The sequence below is a fragment of the Trachypithecus francoisi genome, unplaced genomic scaffold (genome assembly GCF_009764315.1).
Source record: "Trachypithecus francoisi isolate TF-2019V2 unplaced genomic scaffold, Tfra_2.0 Lachesis_group12, whole genome shotgun sequence".
Lineage (NCBI taxonomy): Eukaryota > Metazoa > Chordata > Mammalia > Primates > Cercopithecidae > Trachypithecus > Trachypithecus francoisi.
The window spans coordinates 77,038,765-77,053,692 of record NW_022681457.1 but is presented as its reverse complement, the minus strand read 5'-3'; the positions used below and the strand labels follow the sequence as shown (position 1 = coordinate 77,053,692).

Here is a 14,928-nt window from a genome sequence, read left to right as displayed (position 1 = left end):
AGTGCCAGAGCATGTCTTCTGGAGACATTAGATTTCTCCAGAAACCCCCTGATCTCCCACCTGGAGCACAGATGCCAACTTTCCCAGTGCTCTGCACACAGTGGTGGGGAGAGACTGTCCAATGTACAGACTTCCAATCAATCCCCTCTTTAAGCTCTGCGTCTTGCTGGTTCTGCCCAGGTGCTCCCTCTGTCGTCTCTGCACACACTCTACTGAGGTTTTCTCTGGCCTGCTTCATCTGTTACCTCCATTTGCTTTTTTTTTTTTTTTTTTTTGAGATAGGGTCTGGCTGGGGTTTAGTGGCACAATCTTGGCTCACTGCAGCCTCTGCCTTGTGGACTCAAGTGATCCTCCCACCTCAGCCTCCCAAAGTGTTGGGATTACAGGTGTGAGCCACTGCACCTGGCCCATTTGCTTTTTAGTGTCCTGAAATTTGTTGAAATATCTTGTCAACTGAGGTTACCTCACCCATTATCTTTATTGTTGTGGGTTTATTTATTTATTTATTTATTTTATTCCTTAACAATCATTTTAGAAGGCCCTTAAAGGATAAGGGGATAAAACAAGTGATCAGTTTATCATCTCCAGTCATGACATGCCAGCTCAAGCTCACTCTTGCCCCCACTCAGTACCACACCGGCCCAATTGTGAGGTCCTCAAAGTGTCTCAGGCCTCCCATTATGGCTCCTTCCTCCCTTAACCCCAGGGTTAGGGGGTTCCCAAAGTTCTCTCCTCCTCAGGAAAGCACTGTGGATTCCTTTATCCTGAGGATGCATGACAGGTGAAAGCTTCTGGGAACACCGTCTGTATTGGTTCAAACCTAACAAATGAAGTGTGAATGGTGCAATTTCAGTACTAGGCTTGGTGTGGTGAAGACAGATCTCAGGCATGAATGCAGTCCTTATATGTTTTGAGCACCTAAATTTGTACCATGTTACTCGCTGGTGATAACACAAGACTGACTCTCCCAAAGGACTGAGACAGTTTCTGGAAAGAGCTTGTTCTACTCAGCACTACACTGTGTCCTCAGACCCTGACATGCAGCCTGTGATCACTGAGGGGCTTTTGCGGTCCCTGACCAATGAGATGTAAAGCCTGGTTGCCCTGGTGGTAGCTCCATGGGGCAGACCCATGGCCCTAGGTGATATCCCCAAGACTGAGACACCAGGCCTCCTAGAGGCCCCTACCTAGAGGATCTCCAGCAGACAGGATCTGACCAACCAGCCTGGTTTGTGCAGGACTGAGGGGTTTCCCAGGACATAAGATCTTCAGTGCTAAACCCAGAAAGTTGTAGGGATATGGGGATGAGTTGGGCAACCTTCCTGCAGAGGGGTTCCCTGCTGGCCTCTCCCTCCCTTCAACTTCAGGCTGTTTCCATAGAGGAAGGTTTAGGGCCTTGCTGGCTGCTCTAAGCTAACTTGCCAGGGTCCCAACTAGACCCCTCTGCCCAACCCCCAAATTATAGGCTCACTCCCACCTCTTCTCCATTACTGAGCTGTAAAGGACAGTCCAGCTTCTCCCAGGGCACAAGCCCTTCTACAGCCTCCTTCACCGGTCCCCCAGCTCTGCCTGTAGCCCCAGAAATGGGAGCTGGGGTTGCTGTGTCCCTCACAAAGGGCTTTCCTGACACCTCCCCTCAATATTCCAACAATGACCTCATTGGACTCCTCTTCCTCATCTCAATTAATAATGCTATAAAATAATGATAAATGACATTTGCAGATCACTTATATGTCAGACCTCATGCTAAGCTTTTACTGTGTATCACCTCATTTAATCATCTGAATGACATCACAGGCAGGTACTATTATCCTTATTTTACAAACGAGGAAACTGAAGCTCAGAGAGGCTAACTTACTTAGAGCCACACAGATAGTCATAATTGCAGAAATAGAGCTCAAACCTAGGAGTATCTGATGCCCAAGTCTAAGAATGTGAAATGGTCTTGAAATGTCCAGTTTAAGTCCCGCCTCCTCCAGAAGGCCTTCTCCAATCATGTTTGCCCCCTGCACCAAACTTTCACAGAAAACCCAACTCCAATGGCTTAAATCTTTTTTTCTTTTTCTTTCTTTTTTTTTTTTTTTAGGTGGAGTCTCACTCTGTCGCTCAGGCTGGAGTACAGTGGCGTGATCTCGGCTCACTGCAAGCTCTGCCTCCCGGGTTCACGCCATTCTCCTGCCTCAGGCTCCCAAGTAGCTGGGACTACAGGTGCCCACTGCCACGGCCGGCTAATTTTTTGTATTTTTAGTAGAGATAGGGTTTCACCGTGTTAGCCAGGACAGTCTTGATCTCCTGACCTCGTGATCCGCTTGCCTCGGCTTCCCAAAGTGCTGGGATTACAGGCGTGAGCCACCGCGCCCGGCTGGCTTAAACTTTTAGGACATTATTTGTTTACTTAACAAGAAGTCCTTCTAGGGATGGTACAGTAACTTAGATATAACAAGGACCACAGCTGTTTCCATCTTACTATATCATCGCAAGGGTATAGGCATGGCAGATTGTACTTACCCAATATAATACCTGGACACAACAATATCTACCACACCACTTGCTCTTCTGCAGTGTGATCTTGCCATTCCCTCATCAACAGGTACAGTCTAATTCTCTTCCCTTTGAATCTGGGCTAGCCTTAGTGACTAGCTTAACCAATACAATGTGGAGGGAATGACATTTTGAACTTTCAAGGTTAGGTCATAAGTCTTGTAGCATCTGTCTGGGCTTCTTAGAAGTCTTAGTCTTAAAACACGTGCCCTTGAAAACCAGCTGCCATGCTGTGAGACACCTGAGCCATAAGGAGGTGCCCTGGTCAAGAATGTGACCAGGTCAAGAGCTCCGGATGAATTCCCAGGGAATATCCAGCATCAACTGCCAGCAATGTGGGTGAGCCATCTTGGACATTCAGTCCAGTAGTCTTTAAATGAGTCTTGGTCAGACTGCAAAAATGTGAGAGCCCTCATGTAGGACCTGTTCAGTTCAGCCCAGTCAACCTACAGAATAGTGAAAGATAATAATAAATTGTTTTAAGGTACCAAATTTGGGGGGTGATTTGTAAAGCAGTAATAGATAATTAAAGCAACTGGCTTTCTTCTAGCCTGTTGCCTCAAGTTACAAGATGACTGCTTCAGCTCCAAGCATCATTCTTATTTTTCTTTTTTTGTTTTTTGAGACGGTGTCTCACTCTGTTGCCCAGGCTGGAGTGCAGTGGTGTGATCTCAGCTCACTGCAAACGCCACCTCCCAGGTTCAAGTGATTCTCCTATCTCAGCCTCCCAAGTAGCTGGGACTACAGGCACCTGCCACCACACCCGGCTAATTTTGTATTTTTAGTAGAGATGGGGTTTCACCATGTTGGTCAGGCTGGTCTTGAATGCCTGACCTCAGGTGATCCACCTGTCTCGGCCTCCCAAAGTGCTGGGATTACAAGCATAGGCCACTGCACCTGGCCTCCAAGCAGCACTTCAAACAACCATATCTAAAAGCAGAAGTGAGTACAGAGCAAAGGCTTTCTCCTTGAGTGACTTTAAGAGGGAGGAAAATCTTAACCCAGAAGTCCCCCAGTATTATCTCTGCATATCTCATTGGCCAGAATTGGGCTGTACCCTCTCCTAACGAAGAGAGAAATGGGCAAAGGAAAAGGAAGAGGGAAATGATTGTCGGGTAGACAACCAACAGTGTCTGCCATACTTGTTGATGTGGTGGCTCTAGGAGAAAGAAGAGTCAGGTGGGAAAATGATCCAAGGCTGAAGAAGGAGCCTTCCCTATTTCCAGAAGCAAAGCTGCCTCAGTGGCAACAAGTCTATTGAAAGCTCCTTCTTTAGATAGATAGCAGGGTGTGCTGACTAGAGTTCTGCTCTGGGAGGCAGAATCTGGCTCTAGGGTGGTATAATATTGCTGAGTCAGTTTCCCATTTTGTGCCTCAGTTTCCTCATCTGCACAATGAAAGGATTCCTTCTAATTCCTTCAGGTTAGGAGAAGCCAAGGCAGAAGGGAGGTGCTGGATGCTTAGCTTGTGTGTAGGTTGTGAATGGTCCAAGTCAAGCTCAGCAAAGCCTGCCTCTAGCCACAGATGCCGGGATTTACCAAACAAACCCTAATCACTTAATGAGAAATGAAAATGGTGCCTGGTTCCTCCACTTAATTACCTCTTTGAAAACAACACACAGGAGATTTATAGTAATCACCATAATCGCCTCATAAAAACCCGAGTGTTTGAAGATGGACACGCCTCATTTCTGGGAGGAATTAGAGGCAAAAATCAAGGCAAGGAATTTCTGGCCTGCCTTGGCCTTGGCTCCCTGGAATCCAGAACTCTGGCCACAGAGTGCCCGCTACCCTGGATAGCCTCCTGGTCCCAGCCAAATATTGTTCCTAATGGTCCACAGCTAAGGTGTCCTTGCAGGCCTGCTTCCTGGGTCTCCTCTGTCATGATGTACCAAGAAGACTCACAATTCTGAAGGTCAGGTGGAGGTCCTTTAGGAGGAGACAGGAACATCTCTGAGTCCTGTCACTTATAATCTGAGCTAAAAGACTGGAGGGGAGGTTGAGGGACACAGGCTGTTCCTAGCTGTGGAAAGTCATAGCTCATAGGTTTTCCTGAGGCCATCCAGTCCTGACTTGTACATCTCCCATGACGAGGAGTCTAGATCTCCCGGGATATTTACTGAGATACACAGACAGCTAGAAGATTCACACTCTGCTCAGCAGAAATCTGTCCTCTTTCAGCTCCTTATAACTAGACTCAGATCACTGGGCATCAAGGTTGTAAGTGTCCTCTGGGTTTATCTTCCCTCCATAGCAATTTCTTTCTTTCTTTCCTCTCAGTCTCCTATGTGCAATTCCTTCATTTATTCAAAACTATTAAATACCTAATGTGCATCAGAGACTATCAATTATTTTTTTTTCCATTTTTTAAAAGAGATGGGGTCTCACTCTGTCGCCCAGGCTGAGTGCAGTGGCATGATCATAGTTCACTGCAGCCTTGAACCTCTACGCTCAAGCGATCCTCCCGCCTCAGCCTCTCATGCCCGGATAATTTTTAAATTCTTTGTAGAGATGGGGTTTCACTGTTGCCCAGGCTGTTCCTAAGCTCAAGTGCTCTTCCAGTTTTAGCCTCCCAAAGTGCTGGGATTATAGGCATGAGCCACTGTACCCAGCTTGACTATCAATTCTTAACACAGTAGGCAGAATGATTCTTTGAAAACCTAAACCAGATCATGTTACTCCACTGTCACTCTCCAGTGCCTTTCCAAATCAGAGTAAAGGCACAACCTTACAGTGCCCTGCAGGACTCTCGTGTCCTGCCCTTTGCTCACTCTGCTTAAGCCACACGGGTCTCCTTGCTGTTCCTGGAAAACACCAGATCCTCTCCTGCCTCCAAACCTTAGTACTAGCCCACTGTATTCCCACTGCCTGGAATGCTTTTTTCGTGTATCTACATGGCTCCCTCTCTAGCCTCCTCCAAGGCCCTTCCTGACTTTCTTACATAAAATTGGACCCCCCTCCTTCTCTATTATACTATCCTACTTTATTTCTGTCCATATTGCTTATGAACATCCAAAACAATACACTGCAAAATTTGCTTATTTATCTTGCTTAATGTCTATTTCTCTCTTCTAGGGGTCAAACTCCAGAGGGCAGGGGTTTTCTATCCTCTCTCTCTCTCTCTGTTTCTCTCTCTGTTGTATCCCAAACACCTAGCACAGTGCCTGTCACATAGTGGGCAATAAGTATTTGTTCAGTGAATGAACTAATGGGGATAGAGCAGTGAAAAAGATAAAGCCCACGCCCTCAAGGAACTTAAGGTCTAACAGTAGAAGCAGATACCAGACAGTCACCCCCAGGACTGAGCAACTGAATGATGCGTGTGGATAAATGCTAGGTAGGGAAGTAGCAGGTGTAATGACAGTGGTCTGACTGTAGCCAGGAACACTGTTGTGAGTTACTCCAAAAAGCTGTTTGTGAGAGGATTGGAGTTCAGGGTGATGAGGGTTTGGAGCCACAAAGCTCTGGGAGGAAAAGATGCTGGAGAAGCTCAGATTGTCACTTTTAGGCCCTTTAAAGGTGATGGGACTCCAGGCAGGGGGCACCATCTGCAAACGGTGTTCAAGTGCCCACTCTGCCGTGTCCAAGACATGTGCTCTGGAGCAAGCCACCCTGGCGCTGGAGTACTTGCTTCCTTATCTCTAAGATGAAGATGGGATAACTAGCTGTTAGGCTGGTTGGGAGGTACAAGTGAAATGTTTGTTAGAGCTGGAACCTGCAGATATTCAATAAATGCTAGCTCATTTTCTGCTCCCTTCTTCTTTGTCAAACCTTTTAACATCCAGCCTCCTTTTACCTGGTCACTCCGTTCTCTCTCCTGGCCCTGTGTAAGCATGAAGAGTTGTATGAAAAAGGGAAGCATCTAATCATCATAAATGTACAACTGCAGGTTAACAAAGGTTAACAGGATCTTTCAGGGGCAGAATTTGACAGATTAGACCGATCTCTACTGTGCCCCAGGATGCTTGGCTTTGTTGCAATTAACTAAATCTCCCATCAGCCTCCCGGCCTGATGCCTGTTGGCCTATAAGACCATGCCACTAGAATGAAGAGTTGGAGCAGGGGGTGGCACACACAGCTAGGCCCTGTGGTTCTTCCCCATGGCCTTCCTCTGGGGGAAGCCCTCCTTGACTACAACCTAGAGAGAGCTCCTGCACATACCCATACATACACATACACACATGCAATGCATATGCAGAGCCACACACAGCTCCCAACTCCACCCCACACCATGGGAGGATGGACTCCCGGCCCCTCAAATCTTTCTCTCTTATTGGTAGGTGGAGTAGGAGGTTGATAAGGAGGCAGCAAGCATATTACTTTTTCCCATGGTTAGCATGGACAGTGGGCACACTCAGGCATTGAGCAAATTTTCACCTTTGCAGGGGCCAGCCCTAGCATTAGGCAATAGAGAAGCAGATGAATCAGATCAGAGTCCTGGCCTCAGGGCTCACATTCTAGTGGGGGAGACAGGTACTTGCACAGGTAATTATAATATAAAGTACACAGTAGTGGGTCCAAGTGGGAACCTACAAGAAGAGAGCTTATTTTCCCTTTGGGCTAGGGCAAGGCTGTAGGGATTAGGCAGCCTTTGAGCTGGGCTGAGGTAGGATGGAAGGGCTCCTAGGCAGATAGAACTGCATGAAGAAAGGCACAAAGGTGGGATAGTGTGGTACAAGTTCAGGAAATGACAAAGCCTCTGATGTCAGGGTCAGGCTAGAGCATAGGATGGGGACATAACTGCTTTCACTGTAATGATTTGGTTTGTAACCACCCCTGGGAAACCCCTCCACGAGTTAATGCCTCCCAGTCCCTCCCTATACCCACTTGACACCTTGGATGGTTTTGACCAGAAGAACTCTTTCTTGTTTACTGCTTCATTGCTTCATCTCCCTGCCTGGCCGCACATTCAGCTCCTTCAAATCAGCCTCCCTTGCATCACCTCAAGGACACAGCAGTGCTGCACTCTGGCCCACACTGGCCTTGTCATCTGATCATCTCAAACGGCTGAAGTGCCGAGATGATTTCACACAACTGTACCCTTTCTAGTAAAGGTACTTTGCTATATGCTATCTTAGGATGCTATTTTCATAAGAAATCCACTACAGTCAGTTTAGACAAAGAAAGGGGAAGTGATTACAAGGGAACTGGAAGTCTAAAGGAACCAAACACGAAAAGGACTTGGCCCAGACTTGGGAAAGCTCTCAGGAGTTTCTCCCTGCCTCTGTGCTCTTTTCTCTTCCCGGACTGACCTTCTCCACCAATCAGATCACATGGAGGAAAACATGCCTGCTGACAGTACCTGACAGGTCCAGCGATGTAAAAACAATCTCCAAATTCCCAAGAGGAGGCGACTGGTGTAACAGAACCACATGTCCAACCCTGGCCCAATCAGCTTTGGGTAGTGGCATGGGGTCACATAAAACAAACACGGCTGCTAGGCTACACCTCTGGGGGTCATTTCTCATAGTCATGTGGATTGGTGAGTGGGCTGTTCTGAAAGAAGGGAGCAGAGCTGATATCCCAAAGATGCCCATTACACACCTATAATATAGTGTGACAAAATGCTCATATGACTTCTAGTTCCTAGACTATCCTACTGACCTACTCTGTGACTTCAGGCAAGTCTCTACCATCTTGGGGCTGCAGTTTCTTCATCTGTACACAGAGGAGGATGAGACTAAGCGTCCTATTGGATGCCATAACTCTCCAATTACTTACCCTCTCTGAACTTCAGTTTTCTCATCTGTAAAATGGGAGTAATGATATCTACCTCACAGAGTTATTGTAAGACAATGGGTATGAAAATATCTAACATGGGTTGAGTACAGAGTTATTCAAGAAATGCTGGTGACCCTAGTAGATTTAAATTGAGTGGCTGTCCCTCTCACAATGGTTTCCCCCAAGGGTTGTAGCTATGATTCCCCACGTGTTTGGGAGAATTGCCTCTCCTCTAGTTGGGAGCTGCCATACTCCACAGTGAATTGTCAAGGGGTGAGCATGGGTCCACATTGGGCCACTCAGAATCCTTCTCTGGGGTCTTGTTTCAATTGCAGCTCTTGTATCTTCATTTGCAGAACTCTAAGGAGAGGGGCATGTTGCTGCCAATAGCCAGACCCCAACCTTGTAAAGAAAGTGGCCTCTGAGAGTGAACCTGACATGAAGAGGACTTTCGAACATTCAGTTTCAGATATTTTGAAGTCCAGTTTCATCCTTGCCCTGATTTATGAGCCAATACATTTCCTCACTACATTTTTCTTTTCTTTTCTTTTCTTTCTTTCTTTTTTTGTTTCTTTTTGTTGTTGTTGTTGTTTTAGACGGAGTTTTGCTCTGTCACCCAGGCTGGAGTGCAATGGCGTGATCCTGGCTCACTGCAACCTCTGCCTCCCAGGTTCAAGCGATTCTCCTGCCTCAGCCTCCCGAGTAGCTGGGATTACAGGTGCATGTCACCACGCTCAGCTAATTTTGTATTTTTAGTAGAGATGGGGTTTCTCCATGTTGGTCAGGCTAGTCTGGAACTCCTGACCTCAGGTGATCTGCCCGCCTTGGCCTCCCAAAGTGCTGGGATTATAGGTGTGAGCTACTGTGCCCAGCCAACATTTTTCTTAAGTTAGTTTGAGTTGGTATTCTGTCACTTCCTTCCTGATGATACCTTCTTCCTTTCCCTAAGCTTCGGTTTCCTTAGCTGTAAAATGATGGGGTCCCATCCTCTCCTCTTTCATCTCTGACACTTTATTACTGTATTTATTCACTTATTCATTCAGTCAATTAGCCAATCAGTTACTTGGCATTTACTGTGCATGTTATTCTGTCCCTGGTCCTATACTGGACACTGGCAATCTTGCTAGAGAAACAATCACTTCTCCAGTTCTCAAGACACATATAGTTAGGTTGGAGAGAAAGGTAAGAAAGGATTCAGTACCATGGGTGATGGTGGCTGTGACAGAGAAGCACAGGCACTATGGGGAAATCAGAGGACTTATCGCTGCTTGGAAGGCTTCCTGGAGAAGATGGCTGAGTTTTTCAGACAGGGGTGAGCGCAGAGAGAAAAGGAAAGGTACTACAAGTGGAAGAACCTACCTTTGTAAGGGCCCAAAAGAGAATGACAGAAAGCAACAGCCTGGGTGGGAGGGGAGGGGACACAAGAGATGAGGCTACAGGTTCATCTCTACTCTTCTTGAGCTTATTTGTATTTTTCCCCCATGAAACTTCTAGGGAACAACAATAACAACAAAATACCTCTCCATTTTTTAAGTTTGGAAAATCTCCTGGGTAGAGTCTTTGAGTGCAGATAGATGAAAAGAAGTGGATCTTGACCACAGAGGAGCACTGCAGCAAATGATTCTTTCTCCATCAGTGTGCCCCACTGGTCCCATGTCCTATCAGGGAAGCCAAGCTGGCTGTGACATCTAGCGGCTGGTCTAGGGCTGTCTGATGCTTCTAAAAATAGGAAGGCAGGTGAGCCTAAGGCCAACCAGAAGGCAGAAGAGCAGCCCAGGCAGTCCAGGGAGGAGTATAAACATCCCTCCTCCCCTTATAGAGACATACTCATTACATTTTGAGCAAAGGAGGCTCACAATGCACCCTAGAGAAAATATGCAGTTATTGCCCCTAACATGCCAAAGCCCTACTAATGACTGCATGCCTGCTCCAAAGGCACAAACTGTTCCAGATGTTGCTCCCTGGCTCTGGGAGGGCCCTTCCTTCCTCCCGCCCAAGGTTCTGGACTGTTTCTAGAGTTACAGTCTTTTGAGAGATATATGGCCCGCTGAGGGGCTTGGGGTGAGTGACTGTCCTCCCTGGGCCTCACAGGGACAGTCTAGGTTATCCTTTCCTTAACAGACTGTTGTAGAGACTATGCCTGTTGGCCTGGTGGGGTGGTGAGAGAAGAGGTGCTAGGCTGGGAGTGGGGAAAGTGGTGAGGGAGGTGGGTTCTAAATTTGAGTGTTTTCAGTTTTTGCATCTATGAAATAGTAATGAGTCTGTAGGGAGGCAGTAATTTGCAAACTCAATTCTTCAAACACACTCAGGAATTGCTATTTCTGGATGTGCACTGGCATTGGAGCCATCTTCTAGCTGGGTAACTGGGCTCCTTCCACAGTTATGACCTTCTGTTCTCTCATCCATAAATTGGGGATGGTTTTTGAAATTAACATTTTTTCCTAAAGAATATATGCATTCTTGTAGCTTATTTTTTTTGAAAACGTAATTAAATAATTTTTGAGTAGGTTACGTAACTCACATGATTCCAAATTCAAAAGACGCAAATAGTAAAGAGTTAAAGTCTCCCTCTCCTTCCTGTTTCATAGCCACACAGTTCTCTCCTCATGAAGCAACCACTGTTTTTTGTTTTTTGTTTTTTTTGAGACAAAGTCTCGCTCTGTTGCCCAAGCTGGAATGCAGTGGCGCGATCTCGGCTCACTGCAACCTGTGCCTGCTGGGTTCAAGTGATTCTCCCGCCTCAGCCTCTCGTGTAGCTTGGACTGCAGGCGCGTGTCACCATGCCCGGCTAATTTTTGTATTTTTAGTAGAGATGAGGGTTCACTATGTTGGCCAGGCTGGTCTTGAACTCCTGACCTTATGATCTGTCCTCCTCGGCCTCCCAAAGTGCTGAGATTATAGGCATGAGCCACCGTGCCTCGCCTGAAGCAACCATTGTTATTGCCTTTTTGTATATTAACTATGGATATATTTTTAAAATCTGTTGAAGTATTAACATATATATAGCAAAATGCATGTGTCGCAAGAGCACAACATGGTGAATAATGTTCATAGTTTAAATTCCTAAGAAGAGCCTTTCCAGCGGTGACGACCTACCCACACGAGAACATGCCTCTCGCAAAGGATCTCCTTCATCCCTCCCCAGAAGAGGAGAAGAGGAAACACAAGAAGAAACGCCTGGTGCAGAGCCCCAATTCCTACTTCATGGATGTGAAATGCCCAGGATGCTATAAAATCACCATGGTCTTTAGCCATGCACAAACGGTAGTTTTGTGTGTTGGCTGCTCCACTGTCCTCTGCCAGCCTACAGGAGGAAAAGCAAGGCTTACAGAAGGATGTTCCTTTAGGAGGAAGCAGCACTAAAGGCACTCTGAATCAAGACGAGTGGGAAACCATCTCAATAAACACATTTTGGATTAAAAAAAAAAAATTCCTAAGAAGATAAAGAAACAATAAAAATCACCCCAAATCTATCACCCAGAGATAAAACTGTTGATATTTTGGTATATTTTCTTTTTTGATGTATATATGTGTGTATGTGTGTGTATATATACATATATAAACATTGGAATCATGCTGTATAACTGATATCCTTTTTATAGTTAATATTATATTATGAACATTTTCTCACTTCATTAAAAATTCCTCAAAAACAGCTCTTTTAATGTTTTCCTAATGTTCCAAGGAATGGATCCAAACTTACCTCAGGATATTGTTCAAGTTTTCCTCTGTGATAAATAACACAGTGATGAGCATCTCTGAACATACATCACTCGGCACATCTCCTCAGGATGAATTCCTAGAAGGGGAATTACTGAATCAAATCGTATGTCTCCTTTAGAAGTCAGGATATAATAGGGAGAGTCAGGCCTGATTCACGGAGCTGCTTAAAGGATTAAAGAAATTATGTAAGACTCTGGTCTAGTGCTTGGCACAGACACCAAGTTCTGTGAGTGTGAGCCTAAGGGGTCCCAGGGAGAGGAGAGGTAAATGTGTATGCCCCTTCTCCCTGGTGGCTCCACCCGCTAGACCTTCCCTTCCTGAAGCTTGCTGACTGAGCCAGATGGAACTCTCAGTCTTCTCTGATCTTTATTATTTTAATCATTGCAGTCTTGCCAAGTGGTGGGCTGGTGAGTGTTTAAACAGCTAGATTTCTGGCTGGTGGGGGGCACTCTGATTGGTAGTGTTCATCAATTTCTGTGGTGTAAATACTCCCACTGTGGCCGATTTCAAACTACGGCCATGATGTCACCAAAAGCAGTGTTGGGATGAGATGCATAGTCTCACAAGCTAGTTGGAACTGGCTCCAGATCACCAGTCCCTGTTTTTGTAGCCACCGAAATCTCCCTTTCCTCCCTCTCTCTTCTTAACCCCTCCCCATTTAGCCCCCACACTGGGGCTTTTCTAAGGTGATAGAGACTTAACATTTTGTGGAAGGTGAATGTTGCTAAAGAACAAAAACATCCTCTCCCAGTCCTCGAAAGGAGAAACTGATGCTCATGATGGTCAAGATGATTGTCCCAGGTCACCCAGCCAGATGATTTTTCACGGAGTCTTATTTACCTGATTCCTGCTTGGGACATTTCTCAGGTGAGAGGCAGTGCTTCCTGCAGTGGAAATAAACTTTCTTTTCTAGCCATTCCTTTTCTTCCTCTTTCTCTTCAGCGACTGCTCTCCTGGATCCACAAGAGGATGAGGCCCAGGCTTTGCCCTCAGGAGCTAAGAGCAACCGGAGAGGCCAGACACATATGAGCAGATTGCCAAATTATTACCACTTTCTCACTCAAGTTCTTCAATCAATAGGAGCTTTACACCACTTTCTCACTGAGGTTCTTCAATGGCTTCTCTTAACACTTAGGACAAATCTGTTTAATGTGTCCCTCCCTGCATAACCACCACCCTCCCCCAAATGTCAGCTCCTAAGAGTAAGAATCCTTGGTCTTCATTTTTGGCTCCCTGGTGCCTAACATAGAGTCTGCCACAAATCAGGTACTGAATAAATACTGTTGAATAAGTGCAGAGAAGAAGGAGCTGGGTGGGGGCTGGGGGAAGGGGTGAGTACAGTGTGGTTACAGTTCTAGGCTATGAACTGACTTGCTTCAGGACTTTAGACAAGCCTCTCCCCTTTCTGGACCTCCATGTCCAAAACTGTAAAGAAGACATATTGGATTCTAGCAATAGTTTAAGAATGGGGATTTTAAAAATACCTCCCAGCTACCTCATGTGATTGTAGTTATGCTTTTAGTATCCATTGATGGACCAAAAATCATGACAAAAATAGAAACAACTGCCAAACTTTTAAATGTGGCTGCATTTATCAATCACAGCAGCATCTACATCCATTTGAAAAACATTCAGACTGTGTGTGAGAGACACACTGTGCATGCAGTTTACAGACAGCACTGGGTGCCACATGGCTTCCAGATGCCTTTAGCTAAGGGGCCCAGATCATCTCAGAGTCCTTCAAGTAAGAGGGACTTATGTGCCTAACGTGGGTCACAGGAGGTGTGCAACTTGCATTGGGTCACACAGTACATGAATGGTGGATTCAAACTCAGTCTTCTCCACCTTGGGCTCCCTTTGCTCTGGCAGCCTGCTGACAGCACCACTCCCCTTCAGCTTCCCTGGAAATGAGAAGCAGCGAGGCCTGAGAGCACGGAGATCGCCTAGGGTGTGGGGGTGAGGTGGATGTCAGAACGCTGACAGCTCGAAATGACACGGAACATACTTCAGATGCCTTGTGTGTGGTTTAGGAGCGGCTGGAATTACACCCTCAGGGCTGAGCCAGCATTGTTGGAGCCAGAGCTGAGCCTGGACCCTGCTGAAGCAAGGCCCACATGGGGGGTCTTGGCCCAGGACCACAGAGCTGAGCAGTGGCAGTGAGGGCAGGAGGCAGATTCCTAGCTGGAAGCCAGCACACGGACCTTTTACCTTTCCAGACAGGTGTGGTCATTCATTCATTCACTTATTCATTCAGCAAGGTAGTCAGTCAGGCACTCAACAGATGCTCACTGAGCCGTGCCCCTCTACAGCCTATCATAGGGTTCAAGGAGGAATTGCTCCCATTCCTCTGGGGAGGCAGGCATAGAGCATGTGATCCAGTCTCTCTGGGTACGGTCAGGCCAGAGGTGCCAGTGGGGCTTTTGCCTGGAGAAGGAGCAAGGAATTGGGAAATGTTTTCTAGCAGATGAAATGGTTATCTTCTGTGAGTGGTTCTCAAGGGACAAGCAGGAGTACACCAGGCAGGACAGGGAAGAAAGGGCCCTCCTGGCAGAGCGGCCAGTGGGAAAAGTAATTAGTTCCCTCTCTACCTTTGGATGGGAAAACTCTCTGGGTTTTCATTTGCTTATTTGACAATGTGGAAATGGACTTTTTCACAGGGAAAGATGAGACTTGTTGCTATAAAGGTCTTAGAGATGGAAGGGCTAGTTAGACAAATACATGAGACTGTATTTGTATCTAAAGCTGGCCAGTCAGGTTGTTGTAATTTTGATTAGCAAAAACGCAGAGTGGGAGGAGACTTGGCACTTATTTGGCTCAGTATAGAATTTGTGTGTTGCAGGGAATCAGGGAATGGGGAGGGCGGTGATAAATGAGGAAGGAGGGGTCCACTGGCCAGTTGTGTGGTGCCTGCCAGCCATGCTGATGATGGGGCCTGAGCACTGAG

The 14,928-nt window shown here is 46.5% G+C and overlaps 1 protein-coding gene and 1 long non-coding RNA gene across 2 annotated transcripts in view; one reads left to right on the top strand and one right to left on the bottom strand.

Annotated features, from left to right (window-relative positions):
- LOC117092631 overlaps positions 1-13,115 on the bottom strand; it is a 28,444-nt gene extending 15,329 nt beyond the window's left edge. Inside the window, exons 1-2 of the long non-coding RNA XR_004440863.1 lie at positions 12,825-13,115; positions 11,965-12,060 (exon numbers count right to left, since the gene is read on the bottom strand). This is a non-coding gene — a long non-coding RNA (uncharacterized LOC117092631). The remainder of the gene's footprint in view (positions 1-11,964; positions 12,061-12,824) is intronic.
- LOC117092630 (40S ribosomal protein S27-like) lies at positions 11,340-11,691 on the top strand. Its single transcript, XM_033226475.1, has one exon. The coding sequence runs from the start codon at positions 11,370-11,372 to the stop codon at positions 11,622-11,624; it is 255 nt and encodes an 84-aa protein (XP_033082366.1). The 5' UTR covers positions 11,340-11,369; the 3' UTR covers positions 11,625-11,691.
- Positions 13,116-14,928: the final 1,813 nt, after the last annotated feature.

Excerpts from the sequence above, each read along its gene's own strand:
- LOC117092630 (XM_033226475.1), top strand. The coding sequence starts at position 11,370 with ATGCCTCTCGCAAAGGATCTCCTTCATCCCTCCCCAGAAGAGGAGAAG.